Source organism: Caretta caretta, chromosome 4, assembly GCF_965140235.1.
Source record: "Caretta caretta isolate rCarCar2 chromosome 4, rCarCar1.hap1, whole genome shotgun sequence".
Taxonomy (NCBI): domain Eukaryota; kingdom Metazoa; phylum Chordata; order Testudines; family Cheloniidae; genus Caretta; species Caretta caretta.
Window position 1 is genome coordinate 65,246,296 of NC_134209.1, and position 12,912 is coordinate 65,259,207.

The following is a 12,912-nucleotide window of genomic DNA, read 5'->3' on the forward strand; positions in this document are numbered from 1 at the left end:
TACCCAACAACCTTCCAAGTTCACACCCAGGCTCCTTCCCAGCAATTATTTCCCTCTCCCTCAGCTCCTCCATTACCTGACTTCCCCCCAGCCTTTGCACTGTTTCTGGGGGATGAGTGAAATATGGTTCTCTGTTGTAGTTTAAATGAATTATTACTCAGAGCTCTGTATTAACATGCCTAGTAAGGAATCTTTGTCTAAAAATATTTACTGAATCTTTTTTATTTGTCTGTATTGTTACAGACATACTTGCTGACAGGTATTTTGAAATAAATTACCCAAAACAATTGAAACTGGTGTGATTATATTGTGTTGTTTTGACAAAGTATACAGATTTTGCAGAATTTGAAAGTGTAGTGCGCAGAATTTAATTTTTTGGCACAGAATTCCACCCGGAGTCAATAGTGAAAATGCAACAGCAGTTCATCTTATTCATAATTTTTATGGAAAAATTAGAATTTGCATATGTACCCGGATTTCAAGAAGTAGTTTAACATCCTGCAGGATGGATGATCGAAGTATCTCTCCTTCCTCTTCCACTTCTCCCTTTCTCCCGTCTCCTCCACTCAGTTCTTCCTGGCTTCTGAGATTCTGTCTCAAACAGAAGAGAGAAGTTTACTAAACTTTAGTTTCTAGCAGGTGGAGATAAATACAAAACTACGGGTGGCAAGGGAACTAAACCCTTTAATCTATGCTCATGTAGGATGATGGCGAAACCAAATGAGGGAGAAAACATGCCCTAACTTGAAAATGTTACAAGTCCTTCAATTGGATTAATTTTTACACTTCTAAACATGAAGATTTTAAAAGGAGAATTCAGATTTTTTGCTTACTCCACCCATTTTGTTCTGTTTTGTGTTTCAGAACTAAAGTTGAAATTGATTAGAATTGCATACGTATATCACTCTCCTCTGGGTGTTAGTAGCATGCGCTGCTTCCAGATTATTCCACTGCTATTGGTTGGACAACAGAATCAAGTAATGGGGAGACTTAACATACAGAAAAACAGAGCACAAAGAATAGGGACTGATAGGTTTCCCCTAAACTACTTCCACAAAGATTACCATTACTAATGAAGTAAAAAATACTACTGTAATTAGAAATTTCATCTGGCCATTTATGGCATCTTGTTTGTTAGATTTTGTGTGTTGGTGCTGTAGGCTCTTTGATGAAATGGCCCTGTCGCTGTACTTTGTACAGCACCAAGCTCACGCTTGCAACTGAATGTGGTCATAACACTTATTTACTATGAATACCGTCTCTGTAAATCTATATGTAAATATCAGTGTCTGACTCCAGATGCAAATTTACCATTTACGAATAAGGTGTTTTTCTAGCTGCAGCTCTGCAAACTTTAACTGAAATCTGAAAGTCAAGTCAGTCCCCCTTCTAACTCCTTTTTTTATGCATTGAGTGGTAATAATTTGGCCTGTAGAACCTTTATTTTATGTCCTTAATTAGACATGTACAATCCCCAGACTCCAGAAACTGTCCGCAGTCTTCAGTGGGGTTGCGTAGATTAACTAAGGACCAAATTTTAGACCTGGAGTTTAAAAAAAAAAAAAATCTGGTGTTTGAGAAGGTATAGAATCTAGCTTTTGTTTTGTTGCTTTGTTGAGCTATTGCTCTAATTGATAGTTAAAACCCTTACTTTAATGAAGCAGATAGATGTGACTCTCAGATCTGTTGAATTTAGATGGTACCTTTTTTTAGTCATTTTTCTGAAAAGCACTTAATGAATACATATTTCCCTCATTAAATAGTGATATTTGTATTAAAAAGAGACAAGTTAAAATTGTCTCAGGTAAAATTAATATTATTGCTTCTCACCGTATCTGTTCTTCACTGAGAAAGGAAAAGGGAGACATTTCTTCCACAAGCTATCACCTAGAGCAGTGTCCTTCAGGATTCTCCACAGCAAAGATGTGCCCTACTTGATTATTTTATAGCAACATTTGTGCAGGCTTAACACTGAATAACACTCTCTCACATGCTTTCTCCCCTTCAATTACTTCTTTCGGGGGGCTAGCCGCTGTTACAGAGATCAACCTCCTCTTCTGCTGCACTGAGCCTCGGTAATTTGTTGTTCCATATGGTTCAGGTCTTCAGCGTGACCAGAAGCTCACAGACTTAAACTGGGGAGTAAGAATAGTTTGTGTTCACAGTAACATTTTGAACTGTTACCCATTCCTCCATACTTCTGAACAATCTCTGGCCATGTCTTCCCTGCACAGTTAACTTGAGTGCAGATAACTGGAGTTAACTCCTCTCTTGAGTTGGCAGCTCTCACTGTGAAATAACACTCCCAACTGTATAGTGTGTGTTAGGAGCTGCTAGGTTGTGCTAACTCAAGCTGTAGCCTGATGGGCCAGCCGACTCCCATTAAAAGCACCACTTGACTTAAGGGATTTTGGGGTGAAGGGTATGGGGCGGGGGGACTGGAATTAGGGATAACACTGAGTTATAACTCTAACTTTGCAGTTAGATGGGCCTGCTTTGCTTTTGTCTACCCTTTAGACTGAATTTTTAAAACATTCTGAAGAAATAATTGGCCTTTATGTTGTTGTAATGGAGCCTTTGGTAGACAGGCAGCCTAGTGACTAGATTATTGGTTGGAGGGGGAGCTGGATGCTCCCCAGAGCCCTGTATAGTTTGATCCCTAAACTGGGGTTGATGGGTCTGCCTCTCTGCCAGGGTGGCTTTCAAGACCTGTTTCTCTGGGTAACTTCCTATTTAAGTCTCTTTAATCTGGGGAAGGGCCCTTCTAGTTCAATTACCCCACAGTTTGGGGCTTAGCTGCAGGCTCCCCTTGGCAGGGGAAGGCTTACTTTAAGGTAGCCAAACAGAGAGCTCCAGCCTCTTCGCCAGTCAGCCCCTAACTGAACCAGGCTCCCTTCTTTTCTTCCCCCTTCAGGCCTGGCATTGGCTGCAGGTATAGAGGGGTAGGGCTAGCTGAGCCCACAGGTTTTCTTTAACCCTTGCTGCGCCGGGCGGCACATACTCTGCTCCTTCACACATCCCTTCCCCCTTAGGACACCATTTGGGCTCTGCCTCAACTACTCCTCACTATCCTATGAGAAGAAGTTGGTATTCAGATGGGCTCTTCCAGCTCGGTGCTGAATGCAGAAGGAGAAGGGCTGGAGGGAGAGGTACCAGCTCATAATTTGGGGGTTTGTATCCTTCATGGCATGTGACCAGCGGAGAGGGATATGGTCAGTGACTAGTCTGAAGGGTGCACCCCGAAGGTAATAAGAGTGAATCCACAGCCCACTTTACTGCTAAGACTTCTTTCTCAATTAGAGAGTGGGGCTCCTCCTTCGGGACCAACTTCCGGCTAATGTATAAGATGCGGATAAAACAGCCCCATGGCTCCTGTAACAAAACTCCTTGGTGAAGTTGGGGCTATAGAAGACTGGATCTCAACAAAGCTGGGCTTTCAGGGTTTGAAAAGTCTCTTCACAGAACTCTGGTCCACTGGATCCTTTTTGGGGCTCTCATTCTTGAGTAGATCAGAAAAAGGGGCTGTGGTGGATGAGAACCCTGGAATAAAGCGGTGGTAGTATCGGGTCAGACCTAGAAACTGGCGTACTTGCTTCTTTTAGGAAAGTGGGGAGTATATCTGGAGGGCCTGGACCTTGCTAATCAAGGGTCAGTTTGTGCCCTTTCCCAAGGTGTACCCGAGATAGGTGGTCTCATCCTTACTGAGGTGACATTTAGTGGGGCTTGCTGTCAGGCTGGCCTCGAGAGACTGTCTACCAGTAGTGACTATAGATCACCACATCATCTAGGTATGCAGCTGCTTACCAGCTATGGGGGCAAAGGACTGGGTCCATGAGTTGCTGAAATGTGCCTGGGACCCCGTGCAATCTCAAGGGCATGGTCTGGAATTGAAAGAGCCGGAAGGGGATGGAGAAAGCTGTCTTTTCCCTGGACTCAGGTGTGAGGGGGATCTGCCAATATTCCTGTAAGTCCAGAGTGGCTCGTCTGTGTGGCATCAGGTATGTGTAGAATTTTGATACTGCGTTGACCTTGCAGAAGTCGATGCAAAATTGAGTGGTCCCATTGGATTTAGGTACCAGTACCACAGGGCTTCTCCAGTCACTGAAAGACTCTTCGATCACCCCCAACGCTAGCATCGAGTGGAATTCCTGTTTCACGATCGCCCTTAACTTCTTGGGCCGGGACTGAGGGTTTTCCCTGACCTTAGCTCCCGGTTCCATCTGAATCTGATGAGTAATCAGGTGAGTCCGCCCTGGGCAGGTAGAGAACACGGAAGAGAAGGCAGTGATCAGTTGTTATGCCTGGTCTCTCTGCTCAGGGGTAAGGTTGTCCCCAATCTTGACCACACTTGACATTGAGACCTCTGCAGCCCAAGGGCCTAGTTCAGGCTCTGGTGGGTAGGGAGTTTATTAATAAGCTTTCTTGGGCTTTCCACGTTTTAAAAGTTCACATGGTAGATTTGTTGTACCTTATGCTTGTCAGGTTGCCTGATTTCTTAGTTCACCTGTCCCACTTATCGGATCACCTCATAGAGCTCCCTGCCAGCAGGCTAGGAGCTTCGACTCCAAGCTGGGCAATAACAACAGTACCCAATCAACAGGCTGAAACTCCCGGAGGCATGCTAGTTTATTGTACGCAGCTTCCTGGGTGTCTTGGGCATGTAAGGGCAGGTCTACACTACAGCCAGGATTGACACTCTGAGATCGCTCCAGCGAGTCTAATAAAGACCTGCCAGATCGACTGCAGATCAGTCTGCAGTCGACCCCTGTGATCTACCCTGCAAAAACAGTGGCTACAGAGCTTATGAGTATCTTTGCTGGAGTCAGGGTGTCCTGGCAGATCTTGACAGACCAAGAAACAAATTTTATGTCTCAGACGACGGAACAACGCTGCCATTTACTAAAAATCAAGAAGAGTAAGTAAGTCAACAGGAGATTTTTCTCTCGTCGACCCCTGCAGTAACTCGACCTAAGGTACGTCAACTCCAGCTACATTATTCATGTAATGTAGACATAACCTAAGAGGTTCTCTCTGGCAAATGAACCTAAAGCCTCAAGTTTCTCTCACAGGCTTAAGACATACCAAACTATGTTGTCGGCTCAAGATGGCTGCTTTTCCCACATTTCCCGAACTAGGTCTAAAATTCCTTGGGGATGCTTTCCATAGAAAAGCTTGAATAGCAAGAAGCCAGTGGAAGACTGGGGAACTTCTCGGACCGTGAATAGAAGAGGAGGGTGTAGTTGGTCCCAATGTCAGACATCCACCAGGACAAACCTTTGGGACATTGTTTTTAGGGTTCTGTGACAGCACTCCACCAGGCCGTCTGTTTCTGGATGGTATATGGATGTTTGTAGAGTCTTGATTTTTAGTAAATGGCAGCATTCTTCCGTCGTTTGAGACATAAAATTTGTTTCTTGCATTCATGGAGCGTAATGGCACAGCTTCCAGGTACCGGGTTGCATAGTTTACTACAACAAGAATAAACCGGTGTCCAGAGGGCTGACTATGTTGACTCCAGTTCAGTCAAAAGGCACACTTATGAGTGGGAGGGAGATGAGTGATGCTTTCTCAGCTGGCTGAGGTGTAGTGAGCTGGCACTCTGGGCAGGAGACACAGAAATCCACCATGTTTCTGTAGACCCCGGCCAAAAGAACCGGGCCAGAACCTGGGTTAGCATCTTTTCCCTTCCCAGGTGCCCAGCAGCAGATATGGCATGGGTGAGTCGCATAACCTCCTTCAGCTAAGGGCAGGGCACCGAGAGCTGATGTCAAACCTCTTTGGTCTGCTGGTCTTTCTCTAAGCAGCGTAGACAGTTACCCTGAATCTCAAAGTGGGGAAACTGTCCTGCTTGATAGGGCTTAACGGTTTCCCCATTTATTGCTACCACCTGGGCATATGCTTGGCTCAGTGTGTCGTCAGCCCGTTGCCTTTCCACAAAGTCAGAGAGGTGCGTCAGAATCTCAGACTTGGGTAGTGGGGACAGTTCCTTAGCTGGCTGGGAGTGGGGCTAGTCTGGTTTAGGGGTATAAAATGTTGACTGTTAACTGGTAAGCATTAGTCTGACTGGTTAACCCGCCTTAACTATTAGCCTCCAGGCCGGCCTGCCCTGCCCTGCACCAGCCGACCCTTTAATTGGTTAACAGCTTAAACAAAAATTTTTTATTGTTTAAATGGTTAACTTTTTAAATGGTATTTACATCCCTAGTCTGGTTAGGTTGGTACTGAAGACTGAGATATCCCCTCACCAGGGTCTGCAGCCTCCTCCGTGACCACAAGGGTCGCGGCTTCAGGCCAGCCTGTGGTCAGAGGAAGGGCGTTCTGTCCATCAGAAGTGGGTCTTATCAGCTCTGTTAACAACTCCCCAGAATAGCTCCGATCTCTGCCTAGAATCAGTGGGTAGGTGAGTGTCGGGGCCAGACCGACCATCATGGACTTCTCCTGTCTCCCCACCGTCAATGTTACTTCCGGGTGGGGGGCCCTCCTGTCCCCATGAACACACTGTAGCATGATGGTGCCCTGAGTTAGTAACCACCGTGCTTTGATACAAGGGTCTGGGCACACCCCGAATCCACCAGCCCCACTACTTCTCTCCCATTTACCCACACCGGGATGGTCAGTTTAGTTGGGTTGCCTTGACGTGCTTGGGTCTGTGGGGTCCAGATCTTCTGAAAGCTGTATTCCATATAAGGACAATCTCTGGACCAATGCCCAGAACAGCCATATGTGAAATACTGATCTGGATCTTGGGTGGTGCGAGTGGCTCCCTGTCTGGGTATCTGGGTAGTCTCTTCCCAATGGGCCTCCCTGAGTTCTGGACCACCTTCTGAACCTCCAGGGGGCCAGTGGTTCCTTGACTTTGCTGTGAGCAAATGGTTCTGGGGCTCTCGTTTGGGGAACCTCTGGGCATTTTGGTCCTTGGGCCCCCTGGAGCTCTGGAAAGAGGGGGAGCATGTCTATGCCGCTCAAGGGACCGGACTCCATGGAAGGTTCCATCCTTTGGTAGTATGGGGCTCTTGGTCCCGGCCAGTCCCTGGGGGGATGTCGTCATGGGGGACTTGGCAGCTAGGTAATTCTCAGTGAGCTGGATGGCATCTGTCATACAGATGATACCGCAACATCCACTCTCTTCCCCCGAGGGGCAGGATCTGGACAAACTGCTCTAACAGGACCAGTTCAACGACCTGCGTTCCCGACTTTGCCTCGGGCTTGAGCCATCTCAAGCATGTGTTCCGCGGCTTCTGGGTGACCAGATGGGGTCAGGTTCCCTGTGGATACCGCTCCCCCGGAAGCACTGACAGAATGTCCCCTCCGACATGTCTAGGGCATCGAGTATCGCTACCTTAACCCGGGCATGTTCCTTGGCGGCTGCAGGGTCTAAAGCATGCTATGTGGTCTGTGCTACCCTGATTAAGCACTGCAGCCAGTTGGTCTCAGGGCTACTGTGGCTACCCTCTCAAAAGTTTCTAAGAAAGCTTAGGATCATCATCAGGCCCCAACTTGGTAAGCCTGATGGAGGCATGTTAATCAATTCTGCTGGAGCACTGGGTGGCAGTATGGAGGCCACCTGCTGGACCAGCTGCTGCTGCTGGGCTGCCAATTCGTGGATTTGCTGCTGCATGGCTGTCTGCTGCAGGAGTTGCTGCTGTTGATGGTGGGTGTTTTGCTCAGCCATCAATTTCAGCATCTGTTCTATCTCCATTCAAGAGCTTTCTTTTTGTTTTGGGTTTTGTTTTGTTTTTAAATTCCCTTCAGCAGGGACTAGGTCATTGCCTCCATTCTCTACCACTTGTGATAGAGCCTTCGGTGGCCAGGTGGCCTAGTGGCTAGATTGTTGGTCAGAGGGGTTGGAGGGGGACCCAGACCCTCCCCAGGGCCTGGTGTAGTTTGACCCCTAAACAGGGATTGATGGGTCTGCCTGTCTGCTGGGGTGGCTTTCAAGACCTGTTTCCCTGGGCTACTTCCTATTAAAGTCTCTCTAATATGTGGCAGGGCCCTTCTAGTTCAGTTATCCCACAGTTGGGGCTGAGTTGCAGGCTCCCCTTGGCAGGGCAAGGCTGATTTGTCTCCCGTAGCTGCGAAAACTCCTGCCAGTCAGCCCCCAACTGAGCCTGGCTCCCTTCTTTCCGTGCCCTTCTTGGCCTGGCATTGGCTGCAGATATAGCAGGGTGGGGCTAGCTGAGCCCACATGTTTTCTTTAACCCGTGTGTGCCAGGCGTCAGTTTCTTTGCTGCTTCACAGTAATGTTTTACATCTTCCAAACTCTTTTACAATTTAGAAAAATGCTTAAATTATGGTGTAATATAATTTTTTTTTGCGAGATCTTTTCTCTTCTCCACCCGCCAAAGCCATATTATGTACCTGGGAATGGTTTGGGTGCAAGAGAAGGGGAAGACATGTAGGGAGAAATGTAGAATTTACATCCATACATATTCCCGTTTTTTTTTATGAAGGGCTCAGTTCCAACTGGCGATAGTGTGTGCACTCCTTGGGAAAATCTGATACTGCTTTTTTTTTATTGCTAAAACCATATTGAAAATATCCTGTTCCTCCAGCTATTTTAAAAAATGCTATAAATCACATGGCTTCCTGTGATGTCATGTATGTCATTGTAGGGGTAGGAAAGGTAGATGATGTACTTTGTTTTTCAGAAATTAGCTTAGAAAAGTTTGACCTTCATCTGCAGGAAATAGAGATACAGGGAAGCAGTGTTTTAATGCCCAGAAAAGTAAGGAAGAATTATAAAGACAGGAAAGGGAAAAATATCTTTAAACATAAGCTCTCATTGTTACCCTTTTCACTTCTTATTTATTAGGCCAACGCATGTTTGCTATGGCAAGTAATACACTATTTGAACTTTATTGAATAAGAAGTGCTCAAAAACCCAAAAGTTTTTCAGAGCAAATTTTAATGAAAAGAGGAATCCTAATATTCAGAGGAATTGGAATTTGACGTGTGCTGTATTGCAACTGGTAAGATTTGAAATATTGAGTGAATGTTGGGGTAAATCTAAATGACTTTCTCCAGTTAATTATTGAAATAGTTCTTTAGAAGCAAGGAATATGCATGATAGAATGAACATGTTTCTCCTACTCATTTGCCTGGTGATGTATTAGGCCAAAGAGCAAGAACTTCCAGCATGTGGAAGATGAAGATACCTCATTTCATAGCATACATTCATCCTCTAGTGTGACATTCCACTCATAAAATGAACACAGTTAACTATGAAGCAGTCCATTTAAATAATGACACCCTGGCTTAAGGATTGTAAATATAATGAAAACTCTGCTCAAGCTGCTGTCGGTGAAATTGGATGTATATGTAAAATTGGTACTGATTTGACTTGCAGCTTGACCTTAAAGTCCAAGGGTCTGATCCTGCAACCCTTTCTCGAAGTATAAATTCCCCAGGTTGTCAGGACTGCTTGAGTGAGTGAAGATTTGCAGGTTTAGGCTAGCCTCTCTAAATAAAACCTCTCCTGGATATATCAAAGTCAAGAAACACTGCTAACACTCTCGTGGCATCTCCTGCAGTTGAGGTAAACAGCTGAGCTGCTTTCATCACAGAGAGAGAGTTCTAAACACAGGAATGAGAAGGCCTTTGTTCAAAGTGCCACATACATAATTTGCATCTGACGGTTCCTCCCGTGGTCAAACTGAGTTGAGAGGCAGCGAATAAGCCTCTGGGGTAAGACACTGTAGTTTCTTCCCTTCCCTCCCACCATTCTTCTCCTTTCTCAGCAGGCTCCAAAAGGGATTTTTTTTCCAGTTTTCCTTATCCAGGGAGTGAAGTGGGGTGGAACAAAAGGAATCATGTTCCATGTGTCTCCCACTGTTGTGTGTGCCTTCCCCCCACGATTCTCTTCCTTTCACCCCTTCCCAAAATAAAAACCTACAGCTGTGCTTTTAAAAGAGCTGGGTGATAATCTGAGCGGTTCAGCCTCTGCTATAAGGAGTTTGGAGGCAAAGATGCTGGGCTGAAAGAGCTGACTAAGATTATTATACTTTACCACATCTGGTGTCCTGTTCATTTCCTCCGTAAAAATGAATTAAAAAGAAATTTGTTTCCCTGGAGTGTATGGATCTTGGGAGTGTGATCTAGCAAGTTCTGACCTGTATCTCGCTTGTCCCATAACAACACAGGGTAGGATTTTAGTTTGCCAGATTGCTCTGTTTTAATTGTATTATATAACCCTATCTAAACTAGGCATTTGATGGTAAATTGGCATAGAGGGAGTAACCTTTTTTTAATTAACCCTTAAGCACGTTGCATAGGCTAAAAATAAAATTACAGCTGTTGGAACCAGGATTAGTTCAAGGCCCGTGTAGTATTAACATTGTGTTAAAAAAAAAAATCTGTCCTTATTAGCAGGGTTTTGGGTTACAGACCATTAAACGATTAGCATGGGAACCAAGTGCACTGACATGAACTACATGTCAGCATTAAGTTGTGAAATGCTGTTACATTGCATCTCTGTGATAATTTATTTAATTAAAAAAGAAAAGGTTGTTATAGCTTGTCCCTTTATTCTTCTACGCTGGCCCTCCATGAAAACAAGCTTATGGCGAGGGATCCAGACAACTAGTGTGGTCATTGTGAATTTAAATTATGCAGTAACAGGATACAAGGAAAGGGTTCTTGCCTAGACATATGTTCCTAGAATGTGACTACCTCATTTCTGACACACCTCTATATGGCATAAGGGACTCTGAAGAACTCTCTTCACTTCATCTAAGTATAAATGTCTCTGCATAATGTAACCCTTAGGGATCAGATCTTCAATGTTGTTTTTCTTTTTTTTCCCCTTCTAGTTCTTCCACCAGTGCTGGTTCCAAGACACAGTGAATACAACCCTCAGCACAGTCTCTTGGCTCAATTCCGCAACTTAGGACAAAATGAGCCTCACATGCCACATAATGCCACTTTCCCGGACTCTTTCCAGCAACCCAACAGTCATCCATTCCCCCATTCCCCCAACAGTAGTTATCCCAACTCTCCTGGAAGCAGCAGTAGCACCTATCCACACTCTCCTGCTAGCTCAGACCCAGGAAGTCCTTTCCAGATGCCAGGTAAGTTCACCTTCTGTAAGAGTTAAGGATAGTATAGCTAGATATTGCAAGTATCGTTAAGCAAAAGCATCATCAGCCAGCACTTAAGTGTATGCACTAGCCAGTTGAAGAGATGTTCGGTAACGTGGTGACTAAATCAGGCTGCCTAGCAATAATGTTCAATTTTTAGTCCAGTATTCTTTCTAATGCAGGTAAAATGCTTTGTTTTTGTTTTACAAATCAGCTGCATTTCAAGGGGTGGGGGGAATAGTGTAGTATTGGAGCATTGAGTCCTGGTATAGTGTGGGGGCAGAGGGGCGTTATGCACAGCTAATGTTGTGACAAACAAATATTGCTACAGAATGTCCTTGTTCAGGAAAGAGACCTACTCTTAAATTCAGCATTAGGTTATGGTTCTATAAAAGATGTTTCCCAAGGGGATCACACTACCACCACTTGATTAAATTCATTCAAATGGTGATGTAATCCCAAGAAACAAATGCTTCAGCTGCAAAACAGTCTCTCAGCAGAGGCCCTGGAAAGAAACCTTCAGCATGTCTGTCTTAAAGACAGTGGAACAATTGCCTTTTATTTCCGTTTTGATGGTTGGCTATAAGGTTTTTACAGAAATGTCATCTTTGTCCATGACTAAGTATCGTGAAGAAAGCAGCCTCTGAAAGATGTTTTTGATTTAACTTTCTGCTGCTGGGAGAAGAAGCCTGGGCAAATGGCGTGCTGCCTTCCTTCCTTTGGGGCTGGAGGAGGGAAGGGGGAGAGAGATTTGCAAAAATATACATGTAATTTCTTGTGTCAAGAGGGTGTTCACTGAAGTTAGCTACTGATAGCTGTCTGTCTTCAAAAATTTCCCTTGGTGGGTAAAGACTACTGAACTGTATGCGCTGCGTGCATGTGTTTTGTAATTTCTTCTGAGAAATCCGTAAATGTTATGGTCGTGTCCCCGTTCTCGCGCCCCCCCCCCCCCTCCACATTTTATTTAAGAAACTATAGAATAAAAGCTTGAGAGACTGCTGATCATGATTTTAGGCTCTGGGACTCCCTGTCCCAGTGGATACAGATCAGGTCATAGAGGTCCTATGCTTGGTCTGTAATGGGAAAGGTCTCCTACAGTATCCCCATGCCAGATGTTTTATGGTAGGTCATTGGATTTGGTTTCTGAGGAGTCCTATTTTTGCCTGCATTCCTGGCTAGAGGTAAAGCAGAGTCAGCAGCTGCAGTGGAGAAACTGAATTAGAGGGCGTTGTGGTGGAAAAGATGAAAAGGCATCCATCTTGAGGCCCTCTTAGCCCTGACTCAGTGTTTTGAGTCATTGCCTTAAGATAGGTCTCTTGGCAGACACCCATTTTGAGTTAGTAGGGCAGAAGGAGACCCAGTTGTGAAAATATAAAGGGGAGCAGTACTATATCTAGAAATGTGAAAATTTTACGTTTGCTGGCCTTCCCACAGTACTTTCTCATATGCATGACAGTAGCATAACAATTTCAATTACACAAATCTGTCATAGCTCATTAGAGGCCTAATAAGGAATCAAAATTTTGATCCTCACCCCACAAACTTATTCCATGGTGCATGCCTGCCCACCCTCCATAAAGGGGACTGTTTGTAAGGTCAAGTGGAAAAGGATAGTGACAACTGGAAAAACATAGCTGTAGTATTACTGTAATGCTTTAGTTGAGAGCTTTGTGTTGCTAACTTTAACTAGCTTGAGATTTTGAAGACCAGAAAGTTGCATGAAAGAAATGGTGTAGTTATTGGCCTGTTTGCCTTTTGGTTACTTGTCATAATAGTTGATGACTCACTTATTGATGGAGATAACAGTGATACATAGGCTGCCTACTTGTTCTCTTTT

The 12,912-nt window shown here is 44.8% G+C and overlaps 1 protein-coding gene across 2 annotated transcripts in view; it reads left to right on the forward strand.

Moving 5' to 3' along the window:
- SMAD1 (SMAD family member 1) overlaps nt 1-12,912 on the forward strand; it is a 70,291-nt gene that overhangs the window by 42,070 nt on the left and 15,309 nt on the right. For both annotated transcript variants that reach the window (XM_048847481.2, XM_075127720.1), the window contains exon 4: nt 10,809-11,066. In XM_048847481.2, the coding sequence (XP_048703438.1) occupies nt 10,809-11,066 (258 nt within the window). The remainder of the gene's footprint in view (nt 1-10,808; nt 11,067-12,912) is intronic.